The sequence below is a fragment of the Empidonax traillii genome, unplaced genomic scaffold (assembly GCF_003031625.1).
Source record: "Empidonax traillii isolate 1590-97213 ecotype Southwest subspecies unplaced genomic scaffold, ASM303162v1 scaffold380:size670999, whole genome shotgun sequence".
NCBI lineage: Eukaryota > Metazoa > Chordata > Aves > Passeriformes > Tyrannidae > Empidonax > Empidonax traillii.
Window position 1 is genome coordinate 602,337 of NW_020955573.1, and position 12,514 is coordinate 614,850.

Here is a 12,514-nt window from a genome sequence, read left to right on the forward strand (position 1 = left end):
TATCATCTTACCTTTCCAAATGATCCCTGCCCAAGAACTTTAAGGAGTTCAAACTGTGCTGGGTCTGCTTTCTCACATCCTTCTTTCACGTGGTGTGTGATAGGAATTTCTTTCACGCTTCCTTCATCCTGTTGTTTCAAAGCAAACAAAATACAACAGTGAACAGGCCCGAATTAACCAACTCTTGCTAGAACAACATGTAAATACTCGGGGTTTTTTTCTTGGTTTGGTTTTACCCTAATAAAAAGATTTGAAATTCTAACAAGGCATAAAAGAAAACTGTTCAAGTGAAGAGTTTTCCCATCCATCCTTTCTTAAATAGATGCATCTAAAATTTCTAAACTGAATTTCCTTTTGCCAGAAATATTTTGGCTACAGCAAAAATGCCTTTTTTTTTTTTTTTTAACATGAAAGGGATAAGTGTACAGATTTTTCAACCAAGACTTCTGTGCTTCACTTCTCTTTAGCAGCCCTTACTTTTCCCAGTGATTGCTCTTCTCATCTTTCCCTTTCCTGAAATAAGTCTTAATGAAAGCCAAATTGAATTTCATCATTTAGGGTAATTATTGCTTTTCACAGCAGCAAATAATAACTCTGGCCATCCATTTGGAGCTTGAGGAACACACGTCGTTTGAAGACCAGAAATAAGATGTGAGTCATCTTCAGGACTCTGAGAATTCTTGTACCCAAGAGGAGAAACAGCTCTGGGTGCAGAGCTCCTGGGAAGATTATCCTGTGTGGAGACCTTCTTCAGGAGGGTAATTCTGAGGTAGTTGAGTGATTTAATGGTCTGTTGACTTTTCCATGTCCCTCTCATCTTGAGCAAACCAGCTCCAGTTGTGAAAAGACAAACATTCCTGATGAAAACAAATCTGATGATGTATTGCAGCTTTTATGGTGTAAGAGAAGCTGCTGGGAGCCAAAACCAGTGAGATGGCGAAATAAACACCCTTGGAATTAAAAAGTTACGTGCTAAGACCTCCAACAGCCACCCCAGCTTGCACAGAGAAGGGACAGCACCTCTCAGCCCTGTATAGAATATCAACAAATTTCTTGTAGACAACCCAATCACAAGAAAACTCTCATCTGATTTGCAGTACTTCACCTCTGGGGCATCCAAATTATTATTAGCTGCCTCCTAACCTCTCTTTAAGGTCTTCATCTTGACAGCTTTTCTTAGCAGAGACCAGAGAAACACCCAACCAACCTCCTGGGTGTTACTGCCCCTGGATGAGCAAACAGCACGAGAGACCACTTGATGAAACACTTGCCTTTCAGAAAGAACATCATTCTGTATTCATTCTATGTAACATTTCTATACTCAGGTTGACTACAGAAAGTCTTGCTTGTCCAAGACTGTGCATTAAAACTTATAATCAACTTTATCAGGCTTGAGACAGAAGCATCTTGGATGAAATTCTCTAAGTGGGTTTAGACAGAAATTCAGTCTAGAAATCAGATCATCTACATTCATACATCCATACTACAATAATTAAAGGGAAAAAAAGAGGCAATCATCACACTGCATTAACTGCCTCTGCCTTAACTGCTTTGTTTGTCCAGAGGGGGAAAGAAAGAGTTCAAGCACACATCTCAGTGTATTCACAGAGTGTAGTCCAGCTGTTACTGCACAGAGTCCTTCCCCTCCCCTCTATCTCTTATTTCACCCTCTGTCTGGGAAAGGCCTGTTTGTTCCACCTGCTTCCCACACAAAGGTAGGTTTGAACACAAGGCACTGCTGGAAACAACGTTCATTCTGTAAGTCACACTCCAAACTACTTTATTTCCCTCTCAGGTCACAAAACCCAGCTGAAGATCCAGGGCAAACGTCCCACCTTCATCTCCTCCATCCATCTTGGTGACTATGCAAATATGTACTCAGAGCAAAGATGCACCTATCTTTTCATTTTCATCTATTTCTTTTAGACACTGTCTAATTTAAGGCAGGTAAGAAGGGCAGCAATTCAAGTCATCTGATGAAAGCAGCAAGTTGTCTAATTATACACCAAGTTGTACAACAGACTTAATGGCTGGTTCTTCCTAAGAACTATGTAAATACTCTATTTAGAAGCCTTTTTTCTTCACCATCCTAATTTGTATTCCTAAACACTGGGAACCTTTGCATGAGAAAAGATCTTTAAGAGTTCACCCTCTCCCGTGTTTATCACCCACCTCGAGTCATTAGCCTGTGACATCACACGTGGTTGCTGCGGAGACTGAGAGTATTTCTGAATGTGAACTCAGGAGGAAAATGTTTTCCATGCAAATAAAGACTAACTTGAGATGGATGAAATGAGTTATTTTCTTATAAAAAGTGTTTTACCTTCACAAAAGATGTCTGTGTAATTTCACCTACTTAACTACCATTAAGGAACTAAAAACTGGCATGATTGAAGTGTAAAGACACCTCGACAAGAGCCAAGCAGATAAAGAGCTGAACAGCCACCAGCCAGTTTCATTTTCATTTCTAGTCTGGCCTCCACAAATTGCAGATTTGGTTATCTGATTCCACGCTCTGCTGCTCGAGCAGCAGATTATTTCTGAGCTGAGGTAGCAGCTCCCACCGAGCCCTGCACCAGAGGGAACTCTCCCCAGCAGGTTCCCCGGGAGCCAAAGTGCTCAAAGGAACGCTGGGTGGCTTCGTGCCACCTGACTCGTTACAGCCTCTCTGGGAGGTGGCTCCAGCACCCGACAAACAAGCTCAGCAACATCCTCCTCCTGCTTCAAGAACAGTGAAAGACAGAAAAGAAAGACAACCACTGCTCAGCTCACCCTGCTCCATGTGAGGCAGCTCTGACGCCGTTTATTTACTGCTCCACACCAGGAAATGTCCAGGCCCCACGTGGTTCAATCCCCAAGAGTTTATTCTCCAAATCCCTTACTTACAAAAGGTGTTGCAACACAAGGCAGTGGTTACAGCTGGCAATAAGATTTACTTACAGAATCCCAGACTGGTTTGGGTGGGAAGGGACCTTAAAGCCCATCCAGTCCCACCCCCTGCCATGGGCAGGGACACCTTCCACTATTCCAGGTGGAAGCTCCAAGTCCTGTCCAACCTGGCCTTGGACACTTCCAGGGATGGGGAGTCCATCACCTCTCTGGGCAAGAGATCCCTGACACCCTCTTTATGATCTTGATCCAAAATACAAGGCTGGCTGTGCTGACAAACAATGTCCAGTTTTTCCATGCAAAGTCGGCTGTTTCACCACACACAGGATTAGCCTAAAGTTCAGCACACACGACACTCACCTTCTCCATCTCCCAAATACACACATCACCAAGGCACTGCACAAAAACCATGCTCAGTAGGGTTTATCTGGGATATTTCTACATAAAAGCAAAATTAACATAGTGGTGTAAAAATCAATTCTGTTCTAAACCAGCAGGAATTAAGTACCTTGGAGTTCTGAATGTATTAAAAACACAAAAGAAGAGCAGATGACGGTGTAGTAAGAGCAACATTAAGCATCTGTATAAAAGGTTCAAGGGTGGCCTGAGCATTTTCCGAGGTTGAGGATCAGCAAATGCTCTCTCCAGCTCACAGAACATTTCCATAAAGCTCTGCCTCATGCAGCAGATGCTCCCAAACAAGTCACTTACAGCCTCTACCCGGGTACTAATTTCCAAATTCATCTTTGAGACTGAAGAGTCTCTTCAGATCTTGGTCAAATAAAATGATGGGTTCAAAAGTTATTAGAGAGCAGGGAATGCATAAATTTTACTTCCAAAGCAAGTCACGCTACTGAGTACCTGCAGTGAGCAGATACCAAGCACACTTACGTGGTAAGAATATGGTTCACCTTCCTCCATGGGCTCATCTGCCATTTTAAGGCCATTTAGCTGGAGAGGGGAAGGGGGGGGGGGAAAGAAAGAAAAAACCAACATTAAAACACAACAATTTCAAATTAACAGAGTTCCTCATTTGACCAATTTACATTTCAGAGCACACAAGTGAAAACTCGTGTTCTTGTTGCTCTAATTTAAAATTGTAGTTTCAAACACTACTACTCAGTAGTTATATTTAGCATCTCCCTTATGTATCATTTAGCAGATCCCTTTGTGAATGCCATCATTATTATTATGCCAGTGTTATTTAATTGGAATTAGTTTAAAATTCCTTCTTTAAAAGCTATGGTCACCATCCATACAAGAGGACATTCATATAAAATCCCCCTGCTATGCCAAAAAACTGTGTACAGGTGCTTTTCAGAGACCTAAAATCCTAAAATCTGATGATGAAAATTAATTTGCAGTTTGAAGAGAAAAGATTCACAAGTAATTTCAAGTCTTTTTGAAAATACCAAGTCCAGGGTTGCAACAAGTTTAAAAGTTAAAGCTCTGCCTAAGTTACAAACAATTCAATGGTGAAACTTTAAAAAAATACCAAACCCCAGAAATATGAAGGACATGCTCTGCTCAGACATGCAAAACATTAATTAAAGACTGGAAATACCTGACAAAAATAGGTGAATCCCATTGTGGATTTTGCTAGTAAAAACTGCTAATTTATATGTGAATGGTTCAGCATCACCACCTTTAACGGGGCACAGATCTCACCCCAAAATACCAGAAATAACAGAAGGAAACAAACTATATTTTTCCTGAAATAAGAAGTTGAACCAATTAAGTTCTCAGACTGGGTAATGACTTTTGTTGTTGTTGTTGTTGTTGTACTCCTGAATTTATCTCAAATCCCTGCCTAAGATACCAAAATCTGGGAATTGGTAAAACCCAGGACTACAGAGACTCTGGAAACGCCACCCAGACTGTGCCCTTGATTAAACCAAACCCCGAATGTGGATGAACAAGAAGGGCTGGAGAGGCAGGTTGGTACCACCTCAGCAAACCTCAATCCCTTCCACTGCTGCTACACACTCCTGGTTTCAACTGGAGCCTTTAAAAGCTAATTCATAAATTCATGATTCTGATAAAATGAAATGACCACTTTTTGCATCAAGATACTGCCACTTATTTTTGGATTTTATCCTCACTTAAAAAAAAAATTAAGGAAATAGCAGAGGCTTCATTTGTTTCACTCTTCAAGTTCCTGTTTATTAGAACTCCAGTTTATACACACTCTCCTCACATGAACTCAGTTTAACCAACCCATGCTCACCATCCAGATCTCCTGTATCACCCCCTTGTTTCTAAAAGCCTCAAATCACTCACTCATTACCCTAAACTGAGAACCCAATGCTACGAATTTACATCATTTGTTTCTTTTTTTTTTTGCCCACATATTTTATTCCAAATTAGATGCTGGGAGGGGTGAGACACCCACTAAGCTTGTTACTGTGTGAATTAACTCGATACATCACGAAATAACACCAAATCTCAGCCCAGCTCTGACCTCCAACCTCACTTGAGATGATGCCATGTCATTTCCTTGCACAGTGTCATGAGATTACACTCAAGTGTGAATTAATGTGACACCCACCAAAACTGTCCAAAAAGCTTATTTGGAGCTAGTAATAAAAGGGATTTCCACTCCAGACACTCAGAAATGTAATTACATTCTTCATTCATAGAGTTAAATTAGAAGCAAATTGAGTGCACATTTCACCTTTTCTTTCTTTCTTTATGGTCCACATTTTCCAAGTTTTGTTAAATTTAAGCTCTGGAACCAACACTTCAGCCAGAAGAACTGCGGATACTCTGAAAACAGCACTTAACTCCAGGCAATCAGCCACAAAAACTGGGGGTTTGAACCCAAAATCAGCGTGTTATTCGATCTATTTTGTCCCTGAGCGCACCAACGAATCACACTTTCAACCTGCTGACAAGTCAAATACACTAAGTCACTGGATTTTTATGGCAAGTAATCATCTTAATTAACAATTTCCTATTGTACACTTTTCCCTTTCATTGCTGCTCCTTGGATTGTGTGTGTTTTTTCCTGCCCAGTCTCTCTCTTCCGATACAGACTGGGACACCTGCCAACTTCTAGTCCAGAGAATTTCATGTTCAAGGGCATGAAGCTACTTTTATTTACTTGATGTAACAACTACACTTCTGCCTTACTTCTTTGTGAACCCTGCTCACTGTCCATTAAAAAAAAAAAAAAACAAACCAACAAACAAAACAAGTAACAAAAGACAACAAATGAGTTGGAACTCAAGTAGTTTTAGTCATTCAGTTAAAAAAGTCAATGGCAGAAATTAAATCTTAACTGCTCAATTACTTATAGTGGCCAAGTTTCCACTGTCCCCCTCAATAGGCAAAAAAGTGACAACTAATAATTATTTTCCACGTCTGTGGAAGGCAGAGACAAAACTGAGTTTCCTCAATCAACGTGATTTAATCATGAATATTTATGCACAAACATACGTAGAGCATGACTATTTTCACCTTTAAGTAATTACTTGTATCTTATATTACTAAATATCTATGACTGCAGAAATTTAAACTATCATTAAAGAGCACAGGTCTCTCTAAAGGGAACAGTTAAAGAAGCCATGCTATGATTCTAAAGAGATTCCTTCATCCTTGAATCGTTTTGCTGCCCAGTGTTGTGAGAGTCCTACACCCAACTGACCATTTTAAATATTAACTTCCAGGAGAACGCAACCTGAAACTCAAGACATTCAGCAAACAGTGACAAGCTCTCCAAATACAAATTTAGGAAATTACAGAAAGTGCTTCATGCTGTTGATTGGTATAAAACAACAAAAGAAACCATGTCAACAGATGAGCTCCAAGTTCAGGTGGGACCCACCTGGCAGGTAAGAACTTACTTTTGCAGAGGTGCAGGTCCAGGGGAGCCAATGCTGTGAGTCCCAGCTGCTCCTGGTTTAAATAGTTGCCCTGGATCCCATGACTGGCCAGGACCAGACCCCATTCCCTTGGGAGAACATCCAAAGAGCTTTGTGGGCTGCTAAAAGGCTTAGCTGCTATTGCACATGTTTTCCCTCTGGTAATTACAGAGGAATCCCAGTGTCACCAAAGATTTGAACCCTCTTTCCCTCCCCATATTAAGGATGTTTTGGCCACTTAGGTGGTAAATGTGTTATGGTTTGGTGGGTCTGGAGGGTTGGGTTGAAAGAAGCCAAAGGTCAGCAAAAATGCCAAACCACAAGGAAAAGCAGGAGGTGGAAAGCTGGTTCATCCTGCCCTGTTTCTACAGGTCTGCATTTAGGCATTCAAACAGAATTAAATATTCTCTAGAAAAAGCAGAACTGGGAATTTTATCATCACACTACTATCAGAAGTGGAAAGCATATTCCACTCACATAACATCTTGGTGGTTTCAAACAGGTAAAATTCTACCTAAGGATCACCAAAAGCTCCTGATTCCTCCACAGGTTCTCCTTCCATTTGGGAAGTCACTGCAGGGCCACCAGACCTGCACCCTAATTCTCCCAAATGAGCACAGGACTAACCAGTTCCCTTCCCCACAGACAGAAGTACCACCTCAAATACTTATTTCAAAATATTCCAGTGGAAGCTTACATTGGAAACCCCAATTATTTCAAAAGGACTTTGAAAACAAATCCTTTGAACAAAAATTCTGTTAGGACAATTACATTTGTTCCTCATTTATTCTTAATTACATTAATAGAGAGTTTGAATCATTAATTTAATTAGCAACACACTGGCCTACTGAGTAATTCCTGGGATAGCTTTGAGGAATTTGGGGGTTCTGTGCACAGCCAAACAGGTGAGGGGGTTCCATTATTTTTTATTAATATCTAAAAGTCAATGTGAACAAAACTGAAGCTTAAAGGCATATCTTCCTATGAAACATCCCCAACTCTTCTCCACTTTTCTCACACACTCTTTAACACGCTGACTGGAAGGGGAAGATCAAGCAATCTGCCTTATAATAAAATAAGTTAAAAAAAAATGAAACCCATAATCAATTACGAGGGAAAGTTGTAAAGCTCTTTTCCTGTGGCAAATAAATCATATGTTCAGCCAGGACACCAAACCTTCAGCAACATATAATTACTGATCTTAAAGGGAACATTTTGATCCTTCCCATTCTGAGATAGGAGAATGATGTGTGCCTCAAACTGGTTAATAAATCACATCATTCCTTGGGTTTAGGGTTATTGGGATGTCTCTCCAAAAGTATCCCGCAGGAAGCAAGATGAACCACCTGCAATAGCCCACTGGCTCCTTTTAGAGCCCAGAATATCACAGCACATTTCCAAAATTATCTTTAAAAGTGGTATTCTAAACCAGAAAATCATTATTATTGCATTGCAGCACTTTTCAATGCATAAAGACACTCATTGTTTTCCCTTTAAGAGCATTAATGTGCATACTTTTTTTTTTTTTTAAAGGCAACTTGTTCAGAAAAGTCTTTCTAAAATTGTTGCAGCGGCCAAGGGCACTTCATTCAAATTAGGGGCAGTACTTTTACTTTCTTTTCTTTAAGGTAACACCACGGGGTTGTGGAGATTTTCAGAGATGCACAACTAGGTAGCTGAGTCATCCACGTCACTGCCAGTAATTACTCACAAAGGAGTTATGCAACCCCCAACACTGACAAAATTCAGTGGCCTTTGACAGAGCAGGCTCCCAACGTGCTCCAGAGGATGCACTGCACTCACTGCCCCAAATCAAAGCTGTGTTTATTGAAGTTGGCACGGGCAGCAGTTCCTGCACAGCAGCAGCAGCAGCAGAGCTCAGCTCCTGAGCATGCCTTTGGGAGGGCACCAACTTCCAACGCAGCCCAGTTTTCCAGCACAGTACTCGAGTTTTCTGCCACTTTGCTGTTTCAGCCTTGTCCTCCCTGTCACAATCAGGCAATTAAGCAACTGGTTCCTGAGGTATTTCTTGCAAAAGTAAGTATTTGAGTGTGAGGCTGCATTTATGCAATTCCCAGTATTCCTGGATTGCACACAGCATGTGCTTACGTCAACTACACAGTCCTGTTAAATGCAATCCTCCCTGTCCAGTGGGCAGAAAATTCCCAAATTATCATATCCTGCCCAATTCCAACTAACTCTGTGCTTCGCTCAGCTCCATCAATAAAATGTGAACAATTATTTTCCTGTTTCTTTGTAGACTGTGATCACATTTTAATAATCTGCAACAGCTGATTATCATCAACACCCTCACGCCTATTTTTATTACCAGAAAAACACGTATTAATCCAATATTCAAGAGGAAAGAAGCTCGCTGGATGTTTGATGCTTAAACAGCACGACACCAGCTCTTCCTACCTGGGCTTAGGAAATTCCCAGAGTCCCAAAACTGCTCCACGAGCAACAGTCACAGGAACGTAAGGACAGACAGGAACAGTACAGTGCTCAGCCCAAAACCCCTCAGCACTTCAAAGACCCTCCCCAAAAAAAGGACAGAATAATTCAATCCTAAATTTCAGTAATTTCTTCCAAAAGTTCATGTTGTTATTGTGAGTTGAAGGGAGGAAACAAATGTTGGTGCTTCAAGATCACATCCCTCCCTTGCCAACTGCATTTACTCAAGTCAACACAAGTGCTACTGGAAATGCACTTATTGCTAATAATCCTGAATTTAGTCAACAAGCAGACTCCTCAGGTTTTTCCTATTCCACAGCAGATGAACACCAGGAAGTACAAGTTCATCTTCAAAATAGAAACCTATTTCACAGTGACTCTGTAGACTGCAGTTCCAGCAAGGCCCGGGTCCCCAACACCTCTCTGCCCATCCAAGGACCATGGGCTACAGTTAATTCTATAAAATTAAAAGTGAAACTGCAACCCAAAATCCATTTTAACATAAAACACGCCTTGCTAAAATCCCCGAACCACGTGAACGTGAAAATCCAACAAGTGAAAAGCACAGCACATCCCTGAGATGCACTTCTGGAAAGGGTTATGACAACAAGTATTGTTGACGACAACAACAATATTCCTGAAGAACAGATCAACAGGACCAAGAGAGTTCTCAGACTTTCATTAAGTTTCATACCTCAACTACAACACACTATTTTTACAAACCATAAAATGAATTAAATAAGCCTTCATACTTCTGCTGACTTTCTAATCCTGTAGCTTCACTAACATAATTAGGATTTCTCTAATATTAAGGTACAGGGAGTGCATCAAAGTATTATTAGATCATTAGAATATTTTAAAGTATTAGAGCATAGCAGCCATCCTGTAAAAATGCATGTCCAGTAATTACAGTACTTGGAAGTGGTACTAAACAACCCCAAATATTAAAGATGCCAAGAAATTTGGGGTTTCTTTCCCTTTCTATGTATGCATTTTTATCAGAGCATAAAAATTCAATCGGACATCCTTTCGCTCTTCCCAAAACTTTCTCTTACTCCTGTTTTGCACACTTTGTACTCAGACGTGATTTTGCCACAGATCTTTTTACTTCCAATAAGAGAGGTCTGCTGCATCCCAGAAAGCAAGTCTGACCAGTTTGAAGCAGCTTTATTTAGATAACATCTTTTGTGTGTCTAACAGACCTCGGTGTAATCTTTTATTTGTCATACCTGACGATACTCGATACGCAATCCCACGCTTCTGATTTCAAAGTGCAAGAGTTTTAATACCCGAGCACCACGTTCTGCTGAGGCACCAGAGCTCGTTGCAACACAACCAGCTTTACCTTTTTATTTCCTTTTAAACGGCATCTGGTGCTTGCTGATGGAAGCACCCCGAGTGCTAAGCAATACCTAGGAGATGCTCCCCCGATTTTTAAACACGTTTAAGCATCCCAAGCTCAGTCAGGCACTCCTGGCTCTCTCTGCTCGTTGCGTGTGTGATAACTAAAGCAAGGTTAGTTATTCAGCGTTTAAGCATCCAAAGCTCACTCAGGCACTCCTGTACCTCAATCAGGCACTCCTGGTTCTCCCCGCTCGCTGTGTGTGTGATAATTAATGTATAGTTAGTTATGCAGCGTTTAAGCATCCAAAGCTCACTCAGGCGCTCCTGGTTCTCTCCGCTGAGAGAATGTGTGTGTGATAATTAACGTATAGTTATCCAAGGAGAAGGAAAAGGGATCTCTCCGGCGACAACCCACCCGGCCGCGCAGCCACAACAACACGCGCAAATATTCAGCGGAACTTAAAGTAACTTTGCACGGTCCCCGGAGCGAGTTCGCGCGGAGCGGGGCCGGACACCTGTGACACGGGGGAGGCGACACAAAGCCCCGGCCTCCCCGGGCCGAATCCCGCTACCTCCGCACGTGTGCCCGCCCGCCCGGGGCAGCGCCGGGCCCGGGGCCGCCGCCCGGGGCTCGGGGGCGGCTCAGCCCGGCCCGGGGGCGGGCGGTGCGGGAGGGCCGAGCGGGGCCGGGCCGGGGGAGCGCGGAGGGCCGGGGTTGGGGGGGTATCCCGGGGAAGGGCAGGCGGTGCGAGTTCGCAGCGAGGCTCGCCCGCGGAGCCCCGCTCGGCCGGGGCAGGGCAGGCCGGGCCGGCCGCAGGTGCGGGCGGGGCGCGGGGCCGGCCCGGCGCGTTCCCCCCCACCCACCACCACTACCACCACCACCACCCCCACCACCACCGCCGCCCCCCGCCCCGCACTGACCTCGGCTCCGCTCACGCAGAGCTCCATCCTGCGGCAGGGCTGCGGCTCGTCCAGCGGCGCGCTCGGCACCATGTCCCGGCGCAGCGGGCCCGGCGCGGCTCGGGCGCTGCCGGCCGGCGGGGGCGGCGCCGCGCTGCGCTGCCCCGCGCACGCCCCCAACATGGCGGCCCGCGGGGGCGGGGCCTGCGCGGCCCCGCGGTGACGTCAGGGCGGGACGGAGAGAATCCCCTGCATGGTCGGGGGGGGGGGGGGGGGGGGGGGGGGGGGGGGGGGGGGGGGGGGGGGGGGGGGGGGGGGGGGGGGGGGGGGGGGGGGGGGGGGGGGGGGGGGGGGGGGGGGAAGGGGGGAATGGAGGGATTTTGGGGTGGGGAGGCAAGGGGAGAAAGGGCCGGGTGAGGAGAGTGGGAATGAGGGATAAGGGGTGAGGGGAGTGAGAATGAGGGGATTGGGGTGGGCACAGGAGGTGAGGGACAGGGGGTGAAAGGACTGGGATGAGGGGATTGGGAGTGAGGGATGGGATGAGGGAACAGGGGGCGAGGGGGGACGGATGAAGGGCAGGGATCAGGGAATTGGGGTGAGGGGATTGGGGTGGGGCGACAAGGAGTGAGAGCGATCGGGGCTGACGGACCGGGACTGAGGGGGACCGGCCCCGACACACGGAAAGGACCCCGGTGAGGAGGGAGGGAGGGAGGGAAGGCTCTCCCGGAGAACCGACAGAAGGGAAGGAAATAAAAAAATTAAAAAATAAAATAAATAAAAAAATAAAAACACCACGAAAGTTTAGTTTAATTTTGTTTTTCGAAATGTCGAGGTGTCGGGACGGGAAGCGCGGGCGGCTGAAGGCGGCGGGTCGGAGCGCGGTCCCCCCGCGGGACGTGGGAAGCGCGGGGGAGCCGCGTGGAGCAGCTTCCCCCTGGTTACGGACACGGCGGGCTCCTTTGTCTCCAAGCGTGTGCTCGGGGAGAAAACAACAGCGTTTCCAAAACCCGAGCGGGGGGGGGGGGGGGGGGGGGCAGGAAAAACACTACGGATGAAAAAGAAAA

General features: G+C 44.8%; 1 protein-coding gene across 2 annotated transcripts in view; it reads right to left on the reverse strand.

Moving 5' to 3' along the window:
* LOC114062056 (ribosomal protein S6 kinase alpha-6-like) overlaps nt 1-11,573 on the reverse strand; it is a 31,744-nt gene extending 20,171 nt beyond the window's left edge. For both annotated transcript variants that reach the window (XM_027893087.1, XM_027893086.1), the window contains exons 1-3: nt 11,472-11,573; nt 3,781-3,840; nt 12-128 (exon numbers count right to left, since the gene is read on the reverse strand). In XM_027893087.1, the coding sequence (XP_027748888.1) occupies nt 12-128; nt 3,781-3,840; nt 11,472-11,543 (249 nt within the window). In that variant the 5' untranslated portion in view covers nt 11,544-11,573. The remainder of the gene's footprint in view (nt 1-11; nt 129-3,780; nt 3,841-11,471) is intronic.
* Between the last annotated feature and the right edge of the window lie 941 nt (nt 11,574-12,514).